Below are 21,236 nucleotides of genomic sequence, written 5' to 3' on the forward strand. Positions count from 1 at the left end.
AAATCCATACAGTGATCCATAGGAAGGGCAAGCTAGCAGCTTTGTCCCCAGAGTTTCTTTTTCATCAGAGAAGCCTCAATTCTGCTTTTAAGGCCTTTCAGATCACTGAATCAGACCCACCCAGGTTATCTAGGACAATGTTGCCTACTTAATTCAACTGAGTTTGTGGACTTTAACCATATCTACCAAATACTTTTACAGCAACACCTAAATTCTTGCTTCACTGAATAGCTGGAGACTGTGGCCTAGCCAAGTGGGCACATCAAAGACCATCACAGTTTCTTTTTGTTGAAATGTGCCAATTGTGGTAATATCAAGACTGTATGACACTCCTCCCATCAAGAGATGGAGTCTACATCTGACTCTACTAGATTCTGCACAAACTTGTGGCTGCTTTGACCAAACGTATGACAGAAGTGATGCTTTGTGACTTCCAAAGCTATGTCATCATCAGCCATGACGATTCTTTCTTAGAATATGTGCTCTTGAAGCTCAGAGATGCCATGTAAGAGTCCTTCACATGGAGAAGTCCACTCTGCTCAAATCCGAGCTGAGCTCATCCTTAATCCATATGAGCCCACCCATAATACATGTGAGTGAAGAGGCCATCTTAGAAATGCACCCTCCTTGCCATTAAATCCTCTTCACTGAGCCTCCAGACACAGTGGAGCAGTGAAAAGCCGTGTTGCTGTTCCCCTTCCAAATTCCTGACCACGGAGCCTAATAAAATGGTTGTTCTTTAAAACCATGAAGTTTTGGATCATTTGCCAACCCAGCAGTAGATAACAGGAACCCCTGGAATGTTTTTTCTATCCTTTTATTTTCAAGAATTTTATGTTGGTTTGTTGTGTCTCTATAAACAACACACTGTTATCCCTTTTTCCTGAGTCTCCAGACCAGATTCCTTACGAGGGACTCAGAACCTTTAACAGTGAATGTGTATGCAGAGTAAAGCCCGAAAACGCGCTTTGGATTGTTCTACCTTTAGACCCACGTCTTGTCTGTTCATCCTTCTAAGAACTCTGGCACTAGGTTTTCTCTGGTTAATCAGCGCAGATCTTTAACCACCCCTGTCCGCATCCCCTTTCCTCAGATGCTAGTAGCTCCCCGACCTTCCAGTCACCTATCAGACCTGCTTTTGGCCACGGAAACTTTAAAGTTCCCTTCAGAACCTTGCAGCCTAAAGGAGCAAGTCACAGTGATGGGTGGAGGAGGTTACCATGGAGACAGGTCCAAGGAATGAGGCTCCGGAGGGAGGGAGGGCCGGGACGCGGCTTCCGATTGGCTCAGCGGGCGCGCAGCGTTCTCCGTGCGCACATGCGCAGTGGCGCTGAGGCGAGGTCCCGGTGGAGCCGAGGCGCGGCGCGTTCCGGGCCGGGCTCCTCAGGAGCGGGCTGGAAGGTGCGGCTCCCGGCCGAGACACGTCGTGCTTTCCGGGTTAGGGAAGTGGCGGAGCCGGAGGCCCCTCTGCAGCGCGGGACCGAGCTCGCCACGCAGGCGCCCGCGCCCCCGCCGCCATTGTTGCCCCGGGCCTCTCGGGCCGCTCGGGCTGCGCGTCCGCAGGGTCCCCGCGACAGGTAACGATGTCGGGGGCGCCGGGCGCGAGTGTCCGCGCGGTCAGACCACAGCCCCAGCCGGTCCACGCGCGGGGGCCGAGGAGAAGGCGGACACGGGGCGGAGGCTGCTGTGGGGGGTCCGGTCCCAGCTCAGCGCGTCGCAGGGTACCCACTCCCCCCGCTGTCCGCGACAGCCCCCCCACCCCGCGACCGAAGAGGAGTTAGGGACACCGGACCGCGTAGGGGAGGCGACGGACGAGGCCGGCGCGTCTCCCCTGCAGGGCCTGGTGAACTGTTGGCTTCGGTTCCACGACAGCTTTGAGGAGGGCTCAGGGCTGGGGCCCGCGGACAGGTGGTGTCCGTGCCCCAGGTCAGGCCTGTGCTGAGGTTTTCTCCGGGAATCCCGGCTTCGTATTTATTCGTGAGGAATTGTATCCTGTAGAATAAAAGGGCTTCAAATGACACCAGTCTCGGGGCCCCTGGGTGGCTCAGTCGGTGGAGCCTCCGGCTTCTGCTCAGGTCAGGATCTCACAGTTTGAGGGTTCGAGCCCCGCCTCGGGCTCTGTGCTGACAGCTCAGAGCCTGGAGCCTGTCTTCAGCTTCTGTGTCTCCCTCTCTCTCTGACCCTCCCCTGCTTGTGCTGCCTCTCTCTCTCAAAACAATAAATAAAACGTAAAAAAAAATTTTTTTAAATGACACCAGTCTCTTCTACTTTTTTTTTTCTTCCAGTGCTAAGGCTAGCCTCCCAGCCTTCTGATAGCAAAAAGCTAGAATAGTCTGGCATTTATATGCAAAGCAGGTAAATGGCTCGCCCTTTTTTCCTTGACAGTTTCCTTGGGAACCTTGAGCACTTCATTAAGAAGACATTCTCCCCGATTCTTCTGAGTACCTAAAAGATGTGCTCTGTAGTTCTTGAGAGATAGTTCCCTTCCTTTATGGCTTCTGAAGTGACATCAGAAAAATACTGAAGCTTTCTTTCCCCCCTCTGTAATTTCATTTGTGTTTCAACAAGTTAGAAGTTTCTCTGATCTATTGTTTGGCTCATGATTCAGCTCTTTGCTTCTATTACCACCTTTTTTTCTTTTAATTCTTTTTTAACTCTCTCTCTCTCTCTGTCAAAAATAAATAAAACATTTAAAAAAATGTTTGTTTACTTTTGAGAGACAGAGCATGAGCATGGGAGGGGCAGAGAGAGAGAGAGAGAAAGAGAGAGAATATGAACCAGGCTCCAGGCTCCAGGCTCTGAGCTGTCAGCACAGAGTCCGATGTGGGGCTCAGACTCACAAACCGCGAGATGATGACCTGAGCCGAAGTCAGTTGCTTAGCCAACTGAGCCACCGAGGCGCCCCTCTATTACCACCTTTTGATGGCAGTTCAGCCCCTGTCCCCAGCAGATTGCATGTATGCTGCAATTCTAAGGATGTAGGAGAGGAAGATCAAGGTAAAGTCTGTGTGTGTTTATCTGTGCACACCGAGTAGGCTCTGTTGGTGTATGTGAATAGCAGAGAGCACCAGGAGTTCTTGACTTCGCGGTCTTTTCTTGTATTTCAGGGTCTCTTAGCCATCCCTGCAAGTTCTGAGCTCTGAATTTGTAACTAAGGCTGCTGACTACCTTGACCTTGTTCTGCCCCTGGCTGTAGCAGTCCTTGGTAGAATCATGAGACTTCAAGCAGTTGGCTCACTACTGGAGAAATAAAGGATTCTGCCCGATTGCCTCTCCCGTCTGTAGCCATGTTCTCCCCGTGCAAGAGGATGACCAGTTCTGCACGCTCCCAAACCCTTCTCATGTGGAAGCCAGACAGGGCTCAGAGTGGACTCCACAATGTGGAGAAGGGAACCCACGCGTTGAGACTCTTGCGTGACACAGAGACCTGTCGACAGAATTTTAGGAATTTCCCATATCCAGACCTAGCGGGTCCTCGAAAGGCATTGACTCGCCTCCGAGAGCTCTGCCTTAAGTGGCTGAGACCTGAGATTCGCTCAAAGGAACAAATCCTGGAGCTGCTGGTGCTCGAGCAGTTCCTGACCATCCTGCCCGGGGAGGTCAGGACGTGGGTGAAGTCCCAGTACCCAGAGAGCAGCGAGGAGGTGGTGACTCTGGTGGAGGATTTGACTCAGATTCTGGAAGAGGAAGGTGAGGACTGTAGGGCAGAGGGGGAGGAGCCCTGGGTGGTTAGGGATGACACCCAGCACTGTCGAAGAGCAGCCCTTTAAAGAAACCGGGGAGAGCAGAGCTCAGTGAGTGAGAACACCACTCCAATGTGAGCCTCATCCTGCATGGTCTGCCCCTTCCAGACTGCTGGAGACCACACACACACGCACACACGCGCACACACACACACACACTACCCAGTGTCTTAAAACAGTGACCAGGCACAACCAAACCACCCCTGTGTGAGCCTTGAGGAATTTTACCTGCAGAAGTTTGAACCATTATGAAAAGAAATCCTTTGCTTTGTGAATCGGATTGTATAATAACATGCTTGCAAAAAGGTAGAAAAGGGTCCAGAAAACCTCTCCTTGTTAAGAGACAACACAAATCTTATGTCACGTGAAGCTTCAGTAGGAAGTTGTGAATTTGGCACATGTCCTCAGCAGTCCCAGAACAGACTTGCTTTTGAAGCCTGGATCGATCGGCCTTTCCCTCCACTGCTTTGAAGTACGGGTGCTGGGTTTGGTGTCCTTCCCGTTTCTCAGTGTAGGGAAGTGTGGGCATCTATCCAGTGAAGAATTTCCTAGGCTGTTGAAACAGGACTAATCTCCACCATGGTCTCCTTTCTTCCGTAGCTGCTCCTCAGAATCCTGGCCTTCCTCAGGAGACCCCCGAGGAAGACCCCAAAGGAAGACCTGCTTTCCAGTCAGGATGGTTAAATGACTTGGTGACCAAAGTAAGTGTTGGTTTCTTCTGTGATTTTAAAATGGCTTGTTAGGAGGTGTGTGTGTGAGGGCGTTTTCTGTCCTGGCCCTGTGACTTTTTTGCACCCCAAAAGCTCATCTAGGAAGCATGAGTTTCTCTCTTTAGATCTACTTGGGTCTCTTAAGGTAAGTGACTGCCCTGTACAGGAAATAGGCTCCCGTGACCTTCTAGGCCCATCTCACTCTGTGACTGTCCAGCAGCAACACTGCATAGAGATGAAGGCATTGACCTCCACAGCCAGACGATCAGATTTAGTTCCTGGTTCTGAACCTATGATTTGGGGCAAGATACGTGACCACACTTGGCCTGAATTATTAAACTCTGATAAATAGAATTTACCTGTTAGACTGTGAGGATTAAACACTGTGTGACTTGCAGTTAGCCTGGATTACAGTAAGCCATCAAGGAGCAATAGTTGCTAATATTATTTTTCTCATTAGCAAGTAATTGAAGGCTATGCGTTTTGTGGTGTTACTCTTTATCATGAGTCTGTGTTCTATCAGGCCGTCCTAAGAGAAAGCTTTACCATAAAAATGCACATCTGACACCAGTAGCCAGAGTAAAATTATTATTCATAGGTTAAATGATTGTGTATCTGGAAACCCTAAGAAAATCAAGGAGAAGACTGGGAAATGACAAAATTTGAGTCAGGCGGTTACTACGGAGCACGGCATACGAAAGTCAGTTGATAACAGCATCCAACCCTTGATCTCGGGGTCGTGAGTCTGAGCCCCTTGCTAGACCCGGAGCTTGCCCTGAAAGAAATCAGCTGGGACACTCGGGTGGCGCAGTGGGCTAAGCATCTGACTTCGGCTCAGGTTGATCTCACGGTTTGTGAGTTCGAGCCCCGCGTCAGGCTCTGTGCCGACAGCTCAGAGCCTGGAGCCTGCTTTGGATTCTGTGCCTCCCTCTCTCTCTGCTCCTCCCCTGTTCGTGCTCTATCTCTCTTTCTGTCTCTGTCTCTCTGTCTCTCTCTCTCTCTCTCTCTCAAAAATAAACACTAAAAAAAAAAAATTCACTTTCGTCCATGAAAATCAGCAGATGATAAGATGAAATAAAAGATTCCATGCACAGGGGCACCTGGGTGGCTCAGTTGGTTAAGTGTCAACTCTTGGTTACGGCTCAGGTCATGATCTCCTGTTTCGTGGGTTCGAGCTCTGGGCTGTATGCTGCTTAGCGAGGCGCTGCTCGGGATTCTCGGTCTCCCGCTCTCTGCCCCTCCCCTACTCTAACTCTCGCTCTCTCTCGCTCTCCCAAAATAAATATAAAAAAATATTCCATGCACAGTTTTCCCCACCCCCAAAATTTAAGGTATCTAGTACTAAACACAGAATAAATTTTATAGTACATCCGTGTTGACTATCGTTCTATAAGATGTAAAAGAAGCTTTAAATAGTCTGTTCTCCCTAAATTATAAATTGAAAATATAATTTGAAAACCCCATATAATTTTTTTGGGAAACATAAAGTCATTTGAAAGACAGGTAAGAGTAATCAGTTTTGTTTAACAAAAGGAATTGGAAAAGGCAAAGAGGAATATGAACCTTACCAGGTTGAGACATGTACCCACTAGTATAACAGTTCAACAGTGTGGGTTTCAGTCCCAATTTTAAAGATTTTTTTTAATGTTTATTTATTTTGAGAGAGAGACCAGAGGGTAGGGCAGAGAGAGAATCCCAAGCAGGCTCCAAGCTGTCGGCGCAGAGCGTGGTGCGGGGCTCCAACTCACCAATCAGGAGATCCTGACCTGAGCCAAAATCAAGAGTCAGACATTTAATAGACAGGGCCACCCAGGCGCCCCTGAAGATCTTTTTTTCAGGTAATCTCTACACCCAGTGTGGGGCTCAAACTTGCAACTCTGAGATGAGTCACAGGCTCCACCTACTGAGCCAGGCGGCACAGCCCCAATTTTATTTTAAAAAGGAAGTAAGGGCTCTGCATTTCATTGTAGAGCATGCAAATATAGCTTAAAATTTCAAATTCTAGCACATTGAATTCTTTTTTTTTTTTTTAAGAGAGAATCCTTTTTTTTTGAGAGAGAGAGCGTACACACTCATGTGAGCGAGGGTGGGGCAGAGGAAGAGGGAGAGAGAATCTTAGCAGGCTCAACGCCCAGTGCGGAGCCCCACACAGGCTCCATCTCACAACTGTGAGATCATGACCTGAGTGGAAATCGAGAGTCAGATGCTCAACCAACCGAGTCCCCAGGCACCCCCATAACACACTGAATTCTTGAGTCAGAGCTTGAAAAGCACAACCATTCGAGTGTGTCATCTTTGTAAAGCCCATTCTCCTCTAAGAAGGAGCCACCGGCGCCCGCTTCCGTGCCAGCTGGAAACGTGATGATGACTCCTGCTGTAGTTTCAGACTTCCCCGAGGGACCGGGCAGGTGCGGGGGAGGGCTTGGCTAGCTGACCTTGAGGATCTTCCTGAAGCTCAGGACCCTGCGGTTGGCCTCGGCACACGTGTGCCTGGCGTTTTCCCTGGCCTCCTCCTACCCGTTCTGGAACCAGTTCTATTGAATGTTTTAGGAATCCATGACCTTCAAAGACGTGGCTGTGGACATCACGCAGGAGGACTGGGAGATGATGCGTCCCGTGCAGAAGGAATTGTACAAGACTGTGACGTTGCAGAACTACTGGAACATGGTTTCTCTGGGTAAGCGCCGCCCACGCCGGTGTGCCCGCCACACAGGCTTCCGCCCTCCTTGATAGAACGGGTTGGCCTCTGAAGTACTTGGCTACGAGGGGGCCTAGAGGTGAGCGCACTCATCCCATTCGGGCACAGAAATGTTTTCCCTCTTCCCAAGTAAAAAGTTTCTAAGTGAAAGATCATTGAAAACCGTGATGCCCAGCCTCCCTGGGCGTCCACTCAGCACTGCTCCTTTCCTGAGACCTCGTCCCGCCCTGATCTCTGTGCACGTATCCTCTTGGGTGGCAGGAATTTCCGTCCTAGCTCTGAAAGGGACAGTGACCCACTGCTCCCGCTACAGCATGTCCATGAGCTGTTGTCTTCCCGTAGAAGTAAGTAGAAGTCAGGTAATAAATTCCAACAGCTGTTTATCTCCAGGATAAAAGTCCTCCTCTTCCTCCCGAACAGGACTGACAGTGTACCGACCAACCGTGATTCCCATGTTGGAAGAGCCATGGATGGTGATAAAGGAAATCTTAGAAGGCCCTAGTCCAGGTGAGAGCACGGCTGCGTGAGATGGTTTGTCCTCAGAGCCTGACCACGCGCAGTGGGATCCGGTCCTTCACTGTGGCCATGGCCGTCTCCGCAAGGGCCTCCCAGCCCATCCGGGGCCCTCAGCTGTTGGGTGTTGCTCCCTGATGGATGCTGTGTTCAGGAAGAGTTTCCCCTGTGCCTCTCAGTTTATCCTCCTCTGACCCTTGGCCCATCCCCGCCTTTGTCTGCGGCTTCTGTGCCGTTGTTCCCACCCTCTTTTTTTTTAAATTAATTTATTAATTTTGAGAGAGCAGTGAAGGGGCAGTGGGGGGAGAGAAAGAGAATCCCAAGCAGGCCTGCACCCTCAGCACAGAGCGCAGTGCGGGGCCTGATCCCACGAACCGTAAGATCATGAGGTCATGGCCTGAGCCTGAGCCTGGACTTGGACACTCAGCACACTGAGCCACCCAGGTGCCCCCCCGCCCTCTTTTTTAAGCATACATGAATGTCCCTATGGTTTTAAGTTTCAAACCTTCTTTTTAAGTTTCTTCTTTCTGTTTCACCAACAAACCCTTGTAGCCTCCTGCATCCACTTTGCTAACTTATTCTTTATTTTCTAATTTAAAAAATACATTCAGAAGATTCAAAAAGATTCATTGTAGAGCACGTTCATCCAGTTCCTACATCTCCCAGCACCCAGCCACTGTTGCTTGTTTCTAGTTGTTTATGTTAAGGTGTTTTGTTTGCCTATCAAGGCAATATAAAAATGGATTCTCCTCAGGGCACCTGGGTGGCTCAGTCAGTTAACTGGTGACTTGGCTCAGGTCATGATCTAGTGGTCCATGAGTTTGAGCCCAAGCCCTGCGTCAGGCTCTGTGCTGACAGCTCGGAGCCTGGAGCCTGCCTCCGAATCTGTGTCTCCCTCTCTCTCTGCCCCTCCCCTGCTTGCCTTCTGCCTCTCCCTCAAAAATAAACATTTAGGGAAAAAAATTTTTTGTAATGTCTTCTAACAGAGATGGTAGCAAACTACACAGTTTTGTACTTTGCTTTTCTTTATTTAAAAGTGTATCTAGGGGCATTTGGAGGGCTCAGTCAGTTGAGTGTCTGACTCTTGATTTCAGCTCAGGTCCAGATCCTGCAGTCATGGGATTGAGCCTCACCTCAGGCTTCACACGTGGAGCTTGCTTGAGATTCTCTCTCTCCCCCTCTGTTCCTCTCTCCTGCTCAAGCCTGCTTGTGCTGGCTCTCTCTTTTGGGGGGGGGGGGAATATATATATATATATATATATATATACATATATAATTTTTTTAATGTTTTATTTATTTTTTGAGAGAGAGACAGCGTGAGCAGGGGAGGATCAGAGAGAGTGGGAGATACAGAATCTGAAGACAGGCTCCAGGCTCTGAGCTAGCTGTCAGCATAGAGCCTAACACGGGGCTCGAACCCATGAAAGTGAGATCATGTCTGAAGCTGGACATTTAATCAACTGAGCCACCCAGGCGCCCCTATATATAATTTTTTAAAAAGCGTATCTTGAAAAGTATTCTAAGGATATAAAGAACCTCCTCGTTCTTTTTTTTTAATATCTGCATCACATTTTATTGTGTGTCTCAATTTATCGAACCTGTCTCCTGTTGATGGGCTTTTTGGTGTCCCCATTCCTTCTCTCCCCCACAAGAGCTTCAAACCTACAGAAAAGTTGCAGAATCAGTACGTTGAACACCAGCGTAATTTTCATCTGGAACCACCAGCTACCATTATTTAGTCACTTCTGCCTTTTTTTTTTTTTAACATTTATTTATTTTTGAGAGACAGAGACAGCGTGAGCAGGGGAGGGTCAGAGAGAGAAAGAGACACAGAATCTGAAACAGACTCCAGGCTCTGAGCTGTCAGCACAGAGCCCAATGCGGGGCTCAAACCCACAACCGTGAGATCATGATCTGAGCCAAAGTCGGACACTCAAACCGACTGAGCCCCCCAGGTGCCCCAAGCCACTTCTGCTTTTGATCACTACACACACACACACACACACACACACACACACACACACACACTTTGTTTTTGTAAAGAACCATTTGAAAATTAGTTGTTGGAGGGACCATGACCTCCCCCGCTGTGTATTTCTGCATGTATCTCCCAGGACCATGAATGTTCTTCTACACAGGCACATCATTCTCTCCCCCCAAATAATTCACATTTATACAAAAAAGTCGTCTAATGTATAGTCAATATTCAGACTTCCCTCACTGTCCCCAAACATCGTGCGGTTTTTCTCCCCATTCCGGGATCTCCAGCCAGGAGTCCTATGCTCCACTTAGTTATCCTGTGTCTTTAGTCCTTTTAATCTAGAATTGTTCTCCACCTTTCCTTTCCTTTCTTTTCTTCCTGTTTCTTTTTTCTTTTCTCTTTTTTCTTTCTTCTCTTTTCTTCCTGCCTTCTTTGGAACATTGTTTGAAGGATCCAGGCCAGGTTTTTTAAAAGAAATTTTTTGTTTTAATGTTTATTTATTTTTGAGAGAGACAGACACAGAGTACAAGTGAGGGATGGGCAGAGAGAGAGGAGACATGGAATCCGAAGTAGGCCCCACGCTCTGAGTTGTCAGCACAGAGCATGATGCGGGGCTCGAACCCACGGAGCATGAGATCATGACCTGAGCCAAAGTCGGATGCTTAATCCACTGAGCCATCCAGACGCCTCAGACCATATTTTTGTAGAATGACCCACGACCTAGATTTGCCTGATTGCTTCCTTATGTTTAGATTTAAATGAAACCTTTTTACCAGAAAGACTACATAGGTGTGTGCTTTGCATTGCCATTTGTCTCCTCATTGATGGTACTTGTTTTGGGTAAGGCGCTGTTGGCCAGATCTCCCCATTTTAAAGGTGTATTTTCTTCTTTATGATCAATAAACAGTCTGTGGAGTGATACTTAGAGCCCTTGTGACTATTCTATTCACTGGTAATACTGTATTTAAGGGTTTCTAGCATCCATTGTTGACTCTTGCTTTATCATATTGCTGGTTGCAAGATGGTGACTTTCTGATTCAGCCATCCCTTCTAAAGGATTACTAGCATTCTCCTGTAGAGAATAGTTCTTCCAGGGCCCCTGGGTGGCTCAGTTGGTTGAGCATCCGACTTCGGCTCAGCTCATGATCTTGCGGTTTGTGAGTTCAAGCCCCATGTTGGCTCTCTGCTGACAGCTTGGAGCTCGGAGCCTAGAGCCTGCTTCAGATTCTGTGTCTCCATCATTCTCTGCCCCTCCCCTGCTCACACTCTGTCTCAAAAAATAAATAAGCATTTAAAAATTAAAGAAAAAAGAGAATAGTTCTTCCTCCTACCTCATTTTTATGTATACGGATCACTAGAGACTAAAGGAGTTTTTCCAGCTTCAGGGTGTTAGTCAACTAATTCCCGGTTTGTTTTGTTTTTTGTTTTTCATGCTCATTTGTCCGCCGTTTGGGTAATAGGAGCCCTTCAAACCAAGTCAAAGTCCTTTGCCAGGTCCCCATTAGTCTTTGATCCTTCGCTGGCTTTCTAGCACCAGATGTTCTTTAGACTCACCTTGTGCCTACCTTAGACCTAGACTCTCTCCAAAGTACCCTGGTTTATTTTGATAGGGAATAGTACTTAGAAACCAGGATGTGGGCAGCAAGTGCGCCCACTCCTGTGGGTACCATTGCTTCCGGTGCATAGAGCTGGGAAGTGTGTGTGTGTGTGTGTGTGTGTGTTTCTCTCAAACGTGAGTTCATGTTGGTAACTCTAATTGATATCCAGCACCACAAGGCTATTCCATCTTGTTTTATTTTCTTTTCCGTACAATGAACAACCTGGTTCTCAACAGCATTAGTATATACTGATTCACCCTGTCACATAACACACAGAAAAATGGTTTCAGAATTATGTCAGTATCACTACCGATAACAAACTGGGTAACGGTCAAAATTTCTTCGAAGTCCTTTCTGTCCTTACACTATGTCCCACTAAGGGTATACAGAACACTAGGTTCAAAAGTTCCTTCGGTTCTTTCCTTCTGGCTATGTTAAGGGTTTGATGTACAGCTTAAGGGTTTGTTTGATTTTATTTGTATTCAATTTTAGTCTTTTCTTGTTTTCTGGTTTTTTAATCTTCCATTTTTGAGCATGTAAAAACATTAGCTTAGTTCAGAAGTCAAAACTGTGTAGAAAGGGAATATACTCCCATCCCTCCTGCCCTGTTCCCATCTACTGCCTATTTATTTCTGGTTTCTCTTTCCGTGTTTCTCTTTGCAATTAGAAATCATAAAGATATTCCTACCTCTCTTTCCATATACAAGAGAAGTGCACTATACTATTGATTCTTGCTTTTCTATTGCCTTTTTTTTCCCCCCTAAGGCACTGAATTATAATATGTGTTATCTTCCCTGGTCACTAGGTGTTTTAAGGGCCATACTACTGAAAAGCTAACTCTCCTCGTAATTTATAGCAGAATGACCTATATACTCCTATAGCACAGTAATTCTTTGTGGAATGATTTTGGCACACTCTAAACACTGAAAAAAACATGCATGACATTAATGAAATGAGCCTGAACTAGAAGTCAGGATAGTCTTCTGGAAGGTACTACCAGTCTGGGACCACTTTTTTTTTTTTTTATGTTTGTTTATTTTTAAGAAAGAGAGCACATGCATGAGGGTCAGAGAGAGAGGGAGACACAGAATCTGAAGCAGGCTCCAGGCTCTGAGCTGTCAGCACAGAGCCCAACATGGGGCTCGAATTCATGAACCGTGAGAACATGACCTGAGCTGAAGTCAGACATTTTACTGACTGAGCCACCCAGGCGTCCCTAGGATCACTTAAATTTGAGCCTGAGAAGTTTTTTAGATGGCCTTTCAGGTAGCATGCATTGGGGCTGAAAATCCACAAGAGGGGACAGTTTATAGTTAGGTATTTTAGGAGTAGAATCTTCTTCCTCCAAAGAGCACCAAGACTGAGAAAAGCAAGTTTCTTTTTGCCTTATGTAGAAGTGAGGTTTCTAGCCAGTCCTTAAGCAGAGTATAATTCTCTGTTCTCAGGAGTCTTGTCAGCCACCCCCCTGCACATGTTAGGGCCTCAGACTTTGTTTTCTGGTCCCTGGGCCTCTTGCACCCTCCAAATGGAAGTGTAAGGTCATTAGCCAGATGAAGGAGCTATCTCCGTCACTCGATGATTTCCCATCTCCCTGCTTTTGCTTGATTTTCGGCCTCTGAGGATTTTCCTTTCTTACCAGCGTAGAGATACATAAGAAGTGGAACCTTTGGTTTGGATACCTGAGTACTCATACTTCAGGAAACATAAACTCTGATAATTCACAAATAGAGCAGTAGTATTGGTCTTCGCTGGCTATTCATGTCTTGGAACTTTGATACTTCTTTATACTTTATACAGGAACTTTGATAGTTCTTTATACAGGACCTATAGGCATTCTTTCAGGTTCCGCTCCAATCATACCTCCCCCCTGAAGCTTTCATTGATTACCTAAGCCCACACTTGTCTCATCTCCTAGAAGTATTGCACCATTCTTAGGCCCTATTGACTAAAGGGCCACTTACCTTCTTACCACTTCCAACCAGCCCTTTCTGGTTAAATACATATATTTCAGCACTGTTTAAGAACACCGATTTTTGAATTTCCAATAAACTAATTTATTTTATTTTTATTTTTTTAAACATTTATTTAGTTTTGAAAGACAGAGACAGATCATGAGCAGGGGAGAGGCAGAGAGAGAGGGACACACAGAATCAGAAGCAGGCTCCAGGCTCTGAGCTGTCAACACAGAGCCCGATGTGGGGCTCAAACCCACCAACTGTGAGATCAATACCTGAGCTGAAGTTGGACGTTCAACCGGCTTAGCCACCCAGGCGCCCCTAAACGGATTGATTTTAAAATGTGTATTTATTTTAGCAATTTCTTCATGGTCATGATTCAGCCATATTTTAAGCTTGGTATCATTTTAGTGCTTCCCTTTCCAGGTATGTGGTGCACTCTCCCATAGACCATCTGATTGCATAGAATCAGACTTCAGCTCAGCTTCTGGTGCTCTCGGGTGTGTGGGTGTGCGCACGCGTGTGCACACGCCTCTGCCTATCCGATCCTTTAACATTTCCATTTTGTTCTTTTGGAGGGGAGAGTAACAGATCCTGGTTGGAGAGGGTTGTTTTTAAATATTATTGTTAAATAAAAATAATATAACTGCGGTTACACTAGTACTATGAGCAACAGAAGTCACATCGCCAAGTCATTGAAAACTAGGAAATGTGTTTTAAAAACCTATACTCTCATTAACACTTTGATATTTGTCTAGTTCCAGTGTATTTTCATGTTAGTTACGATACTGCTTTTTTCATGTAACATTACTCCCAAGCATTTTATAAAGTCAACTCTGATGTTTGTGTTTGAATCAAAGTAATAAAAGTCATTTATAAATTCAGTTAGTACAGGAAGAAAAGTGAAATATTTGTCTACCTCTCCTCACCCATTACCATGATTTTCGCCCCTCAGATTATTACTATCTGTGTATACGCGTCTGTATTACATATAGCGTATCCTTACGTAGAGTGTGTCTTGTTCTACATCATATGTCCTACCCACCCTTACCCAAAAAGATCCATGTATGTGAACCTACCCAGTTATTTTCATCAGTTATCAATATTCCATATCCCTCACTCTCATCCTTTATTGATTGATGGCAGCTATCATTTTTAATCATTTTTAATGACTGAGTGTGATTCTATGGAATGGATATATTTGTAAGGTTTTTTTATTTTAAATTTTTTATATTTATTTTTGAGAGAGCACGTGTGCATGTCCGGAGGGGAGGGGCAGAGAGAGAGATTGGGAGACACAGAATCTCAAGCAGGCTCCAGGCTCGGAGCCGCCAACACAACATGGGTCTTAAACTCATGAGCCGAAGTCAAATGCTCAACCGACTGAGCCACACAAGCACCTCATTTATAAGGTTTTTACACTTTGATCTACATCTTAGAAAATTTCTGAATTACCCAGTACCACTTTTGCTATATTATAAAATCCATATTTGATTATATTTCATTACATAATTCCTAATATTTGAAAGTTTTATGTTTTCGACCTGCCTGAGAAAAGGATGCTAAAATTTAAATTTGTTTTACACCATCCTGCTGGAGACCATGAGCGTCAGTACATTTGATTGCTTTGTGGGCAGGTTTGAGGTCAGGGATTTTTTGTTTGTTTGCTTTATTTTTGTGAGTATGTATATGCTTTCATTTGGTTCACCTTTTTACAACAAATTATTGTCATTTATTTCACCTATTCAGTTGAGTGGCCACCATGTTAGTCTTGGGCCATTTTCTGAAGGAAACATAAAAGAAGCATAAGCCATTTCTAGAGTTTGCATCTAAGTTGGAAATAAAAGAAACACACAAAGCTGTGAGTAGCAATTTAAGGCCAAGGGCTGACATGGTCTCAGCGTTACGTACGGTTGAATCATGAGACTGCTGGTGTTTCAGCCATACTGACTACAGAAAGGCAAGTTCATAGGATTCACGCTGATCTCTACTTGAGGGTTCTTAGAAGGACAAACAGGAGCTGGGCCGTACCACTTTTTTAATGGGGAGAGACGTTACCTGAAGAGAATGCCTAAATCTGGTATTCACATGACACCTATAGGAGGCTCTGAGGAAGTAGCTCAAGGTTACACGGAAAATTTAAATGTCAAGTTCAGCTAAATATGAAGTTTGGTAGAAGATACAGTAGAATAGGAGAGGCTAGGATTATTTTGGGACTGGACATGTCAAGTGGAGGTATTTGGAACTTTTTAAACCACCCTCCTTTACACCACTGGCCCTCAAACTTTAGTGATCATCAGAACCACCTGCAGGGCTCCCTAAAACCAACTCCTCGGCCCCAGCTCCAGAGTGTCTGATGCGGCTTGACTGGGGGGGACCAGTAGCCCATTCCCAGGTGATAGTGATGCTTCTGCCGCCGGTCCGGGGACTGTGCCTTGAGAACTCGTACTAGGAGAGGCTTGCTGGAGATACTGAAACATGGAGAGCACTCCGTGAAATTGCCTTTGGAATGTTATGTAGGACCGTGCGGAGCAGGCTGCAAGGGGTTAATGAGAGCTAGCGAGGTGATGCCCCGTCACCCCTCATCTTATCCAGTGTTTTCACTTTTCTTACACCTATCGCCTGACCTGACCAACTTTATTACCCTGTGCCCATGTTGAACAGTGGGGAACCTCTCCTTTTTCAACAGTTTGGTCTTCCGGTTTCCTGCCCCTGTAGTCTCTTTTCTCAAGCTTGCTTTTTTTTTTGTTTTTCTTTTTTTTAACTATTTTATTTATTGAGGTGCTTGGGTGGCTCAGTTGATTAAGCGTCCTATTCTTGATTTTGGCTCAGGTCATGATCTCACGGTCTGGTTCATGAGTTCAAGTCCAGCGTTGGGCTCTGCCCTGACAGGTCACAGCCTACTTAGGATTCTCTCTCCCTCTGTCTCTGCTCCTCCCCACTTGAACTCTTTTCTCTCTAAAAGAATTTTTGAAAACTTACAAATAAATATTTTATAGTAAAATTAAAGTAATAATTATAAAATTATAATACAGTCTTTACTTATTTTTTAGAGAAGTGAAGAAGGGTAGAGGGAGAGGGAGAGAGAGAATCTTGAGCAGGCTCCCCACCTAGCAGAGCCTCATGTGGGGCTCAGTCTCTCCTCCCTGAGATCATGACCTGAGCTGAAATCAAGAGCCAGCTGCTCAACCAGCTGAGCCACCCAGGCATCCCTCTCTTCTCCCAAAGAAAAGTACCTTAACTTTAAGTACCACATTGTGAGGTTGTCCGGGCCATAGTCTTTTTTAGACGTTTTGTTCACATTCAGTATCTTGTTTCTGTTTTGGCAGTTTCCTTTCTCCAAATAGAGGAAAACGTTTTATATTCTGTATTCTTTTTATTTCAGAATGGAAAACAGAAGCCCAAGAGTGTACTCCAGTGACCAATACTTCTAAACTTACAAAGACTGGTACTCAGACCATCAAGTTAGAGGAACCAGATGACTATGAAGACAGACTAGAGAGACAAGCAGCAAATCCCTTCAGGAAAGTTTCCACTCGGGAAAGAATTTTCCCTTTGCAGTCCATCCTCTCACAAGAAGATGACCCTATGGAAGAGTGTCTTAGTAAATATGATATATATAGAAATAATTTTGAAAAGCATTCAAACCTAATTATTCATTTTGGTACCCAAACAGATAATAAAACTATGTGTGATGAAGGCAGGGCGACCTTCAGTCATGTCTCATGCGGTCTCGTACATAGAAAGATATACCCTGGAGAGAAGCCTTATAAATGTAACGTGTGTGGGAAGAAGTTTAGGAAAAACCCATCCTTCGTGAAACACCAAAGTACCCATGCCAAAGAAAAATCTCATGAATGTGAAGAATGTGGGAAAGAGTTTAGGCATGTCTCATCCCTTATTGCACATCAGAGAATGCATACTGGAGAAAAACCATATGAATGCCACCAGTGTGGTAAAGCCTTCAGCCAGCGCGCACACCTGACCATACACCAGAGAATTCACACTGGAGAGAAGCCCTATAAGTGTGATGACTGCGGAAAAGACTTCAGTCAGCGCGCACACCTCACGATACATCAAAGGACACATACTGGAGAGAAACCCTACAGATGCTTGGAGTGTGGTAAAACCTTCAGCCACAGTTCATCACTGATTAATCATCAGCGAGTTCACACGGGTGAAAAACCTTACATATGCAACGAGTGTGGGAAAACTTTCAGTCAGAGTACACACCTTCTTCAGCATCAAAAAATACATACCGGAAAGAAACCATATAAATGCAATGAGTGTTGGAAAGTGTTTAGTCAGAGTACTTACCTTATTCGACATCAGAGAATTCATTCTGGAGAGAAGTGCTACAAATGTAATGAATGCGGAAAAGCCTTTGCTCATTCCTCGACTCTCATTCAACATCAGACTACTCACACTGGAGAGAAATCGTATGTGTGTAAAATATGTGGAAAAGCCTTCAGCCAGAGTGCAAACCTCACTCAGCACCACAGAACACACACTGGGGAGAAACCATATAAATGCAGCGTGTGTGGAAAAGCCTTCAGCCAGAGTGTGCACCTCACTCAGCATCAAAGAATTCACAATGGAGAAAAACCCTTCAAATGCAACCTATGTGGGAAAGCGTATAGACAGGGAGCCAATCTCACTCAGCATCAGAGGATTCATACCGGAGAGAAGCCGTATAAGTGTAACGAATGTGGGAAAGCTTTTATTTATTCCTCTTCACTTAACCAGCATCAGAGAACTCATACTGGAGAAAGACCCTATAAATGTAATGAATGTGATAAAGACTTTAGCCAGAGAACATGCCTTATTCAACACCAGAGAATTCACACAGGAGAGAAGCCCTATGCATGCCGTATATGTGGTAAAACCTTCACCCAGAGTACAAACCTGATTCAGCATCAGCGCGTTCATACAGGTGCCAAACATCATAATTAACGGATGTGGTAGATGACTTCACTTCGCTTTTACAGTTCATCCAAATTTTACTTTGTACTCCGTTAAAACATTATTCAAAAGAAGTGCAATATATGTTAGCTATCACTCAACAGAAGTATCAGAATTGGTAATGTGGATATAAGCTATTTACATTTAATGTGACATTTAAAAGAAAACTATTCACTTCTTAACCTTTATTTGATACCAGTTCCAATTCATTCCAGAAAGAAACCCTGGAAAAGTGAGAGTACTCAAAAATCTGTAACTCGCCAACTCTTAGTGTATTTCAAGTACTTCCTAATGAGACCTTCTGAATGTAACTTGGGAAGGCTTCCATCAAGTAGGGATTTCACACTATCTTGGGATAATTGAAAAAGATGCTTTCAGGCCTTTTATTACTTCCCAGCCTTGAAGCCTTAAATACATAAAGGGTTCCCTTCCCTTTTCCTGTTATGCCATAACTGTCTCGTGGAGCCAGTAGGTTTAGGTTTGCAAAATATATATATAGTGGGAGATATCATAGTTTCTATGTGACAACTGTTTAATTATATTTTCTTTTAACTATTGAAATATTCAAGGAAGAGAAGTTTAATGAATGATGATCTCTTAGGACAGCTAATGGATATATAACCCTTAGACATGTACAGATTAATGTGAAACAGGCAAAAATTAAACATCATCCTTAGATTCATCTTTAAAACATATGAGCCTTAGTTTCACTAGGTTTTGACATCTGTCCTCCTACAGGAAAAAAATAAGAATAAGGTTACATTCTTTTTTCACCTGACTCCTAAATTCAGAACTTGAAGTTCCCTTGTGGTTATTTTGCCATAGAAAGTCCATTTCCACTGAGACCCATTTCTTGAGTGCCTACTGTGCTCAGGGCCCAGACTTCCTAATTGGATCTTTTCAGGGCTTCTTATCGTGCTGAAAACCACAGCCGATTAAACAACAGAAAGCTTACTAGAATAGTGAAATGTGACAAAGGACATGATCTTAACTATTAAGTACTGTCCCAGAATGACCTACGAAGCCTACTAAAATGGGTTGGCAAATGCAATCCCATATCCCAAGACAAAGAAGTAGTGAAAGCAGCTATTTACATAGAGTGAGGGAAAAGTAATGGAAAATAGGTTTCAGTTCACTACAGAAAGTGGGTCAGGGAAGAAATCAAGGGTGAAGACAGTGAAGAAAGAATACACAGGTAACTTACAACATGAACTGTTACTGGACTTGGGTTACCTAAGAAAATAAGAGTGGCTAATTGAATCAGACCAAGTTCAGCCTGTTTAGAAGAAGGAACTAAAACTGAAGCGACTGATTTTAAAGGAATAATTGGAATCGGTTCTTTTTCATACATATAAATAAAATGGGGATTACTCTTAAAATGTCAGAAAACAAATTTAGTGGGAAAAGCATTGATGAGAGACTGTCATTGATGCAATAATCATTAAAATATTAGCTAAATTTGTGGGCTCCTAACCACCATAAAAGGAAAACAGGCAGCAATGCAAACAGAAATAGGTAAAAATACTATTGTATTTAATATCCACAGCATTCCACTATCAGAATATGAGACCATATTCTGAGAGCTGAGACTTCATCTTGCTCTTAATTCGTTTCTTCAGTGCCTTGCGTATAGGTTGTGGCCAATATATGTCAGTTGAATTAAGCAGGTAAGTTAGAGTTCAGTAATAAGGTAGAATTAACGGATATGGAGTGAAGTTGCTTCAATTTAAAGTACTTTTTTGTGCATATGTGCAAAGAAATACTTAACAAATACTGGTCATTCACTGAGTAATAGGAACTACTTAAAATTGAAGAGTCAATTCCGCATCTTAACAGTGGGGATGCTCCTGTAGAAACCGTGGGGCATCTTTGTGCAAGAAGTTTTCCTGAGCTCCATGGAGCAAAATTGATGCAAATTCTTGTGCCATAAATACCATTTTAAGCATATGATTGACCGTTGCAGTTTCATTTGGATGTTACTGTTGACAGAAAACACCCTCCAGACAGGTGCCGTAGAAAAGACCCGGAGGCTGGCATCTTCCAGAAGCTCCTGCTCTCCTGTCCTCACCTCGGCTGACCCTGCTGTCGTGGGATCAGCCTTCACAAAGCAGAGATCGTCCAGGTTGCGTAATTACTCAAGTTATGCTTATGCCATAGTTGGCAGCCATGTTAGAAATAACTGTTGTACTTAGATGCAGTTTCTATCTATAACGCCACTTACATCACGCTCGGTTTCCCCTCCTGGCATGGATGTGTGGGGTGTTCCGGTCCATAGCGCCTCTCTTCGCTTTAATTTGTAGTTCCTGCCTTTGTGAGTTTTCTGTAAATAATGGATTTATGAAGTCTTCTGCTGATGCACTGAGGCAATGGACGCCCGCAGACAATGACAGAATAGTGGAGAGCCCTGGGTCTTTGTGTATTTTTCCCACTTTTTACAGTTGTCTGATCCACATGTAATTCAAGGGGTTTTTTAGCAGATAGTCTTATTTTCCACAACTTTTTGTTACAAACCTGTTGAAATATACAGAAAAGTTAATAATAAAATAAACTGTATATATCTGCCACCTAGCTTTAAAATTTTAACATTTTTTACTGAACTAGTGGAAAGTTACTAGACAGGACGTTTCGCCCCTCAGTACTTCAGCATGCATCTCATAAAAATAAGGACTTCCACATTACCACATACCATCACATACCTTGAACAATGAGTAAGAATTCTCTAATCTCTAACGTTTCATCCATGTTTTAATTTTCCCTGTTGATCCCGTCAAGTTTCCTACACGTTCAGTTGTTATGTCTGTTTCATCTGTCTAGGCGTCTCCCACTGCTGATTTCCTCCAGGACTTTTTTTTTTTTTAAATAGAGCAGGTCAGTTGTAGGATGTCGTACATTCAGGGTTTAACTGATTGGTTGGCTTTTTTTTTTTTTTTTTGATGTTTATTTATTTTTGAGAGAGAAAGACACAGAGCATGAGCAGGGGAGGGTCAGAGAGAGGGAGACACAGAGCCCGACGCAGGGCTGGAACCCATGAACTGTGAGATCATGCATGACCTGAGCTGAAGTCGGCTGCTTAACC

General features: G+C 44.5%; 1 protein-coding gene across 4 annotated transcripts; it reads left to right on the forward strand.

The window, feature by feature from the left end:
- The first annotated feature begins 1,334 nt into the window (after nucleotides 1-1,334).
- ZNF287 (zinc finger protein 287) lies at nucleotides 1,335-20,728 on the forward strand. Of its 4 annotated transcripts, none has more exons than XM_029929000.1 (6): nucleotides 1,335-1,401; nucleotides 3,108-3,690; nucleotides 4,344-4,444; nucleotides 7,004-7,130; nucleotides 7,572-7,658; nucleotides 16,584-20,728. In XM_029929000.1, exons 2-6 carry the CDS (start codon nucleotides 3,288-3,290, stop codon nucleotides 18,149-18,151), a joined length of 2,286 nt encoding a protein of 761 aa, XP_029784860.1. In that variant the 5' UTR covers nucleotides 1,335-1,401; nucleotides 3,108-3,287; the 3' UTR covers nucleotides 18,152-20,728. The 4 variants fall into 4 exon arrangements, with proteins under 4 accessions (XP_029784860.1, XP_029784859.1, XP_029784862.1 ...); XM_029928999.1 differs by having other exon boundaries at nucleotides 1,347-1,577; XM_029929002.1 differs by lacking the exon at nucleotides 16,584-20,728 and adding an exon at nucleotides 13,625-13,718 and having other exon boundaries at nucleotides 1,347-1,577.
- Nucleotides 20,729-21,236: the final 508 nt, after the last annotated feature.

Source organism: Suricata suricatta, chromosome 17, assembly GCF_006229205.1.
Source record: "Suricata suricatta isolate VVHF042 chromosome 17, meerkat_22Aug2017_6uvM2_HiC, whole genome shotgun sequence".
In the NCBI taxonomy this organism is placed as follows: Eukaryota; Metazoa; Chordata; class Mammalia; order Carnivora; family Herpestidae; genus Suricata; species Suricata suricatta.

Bases quoted from the DNA above. Each gene is read 5' to 3' on its own strand.
- ZNF287 (XM_029929000.1), top strand. From the start codon at position 3,288: ATGTTCTCCCCGTGCAAGAGGATGACCAGTTCTGCACGCTCCCAAACC. The intron at 3,691-4,343 runs GTGAGGACTGTA...TTTCTTCCGTAG, and splicing joins TCAGATTCTGGAAGAGGAAG to CTGCTCCTCAGAATCCTGGC. The intron at 4,445-7,003 runs GTAAGTGTTGGT...TGAATGTTTTAG, and splicing joins TAAATGACTTGGTGACCAAA to GAATCCATGACCTTCAAAGA.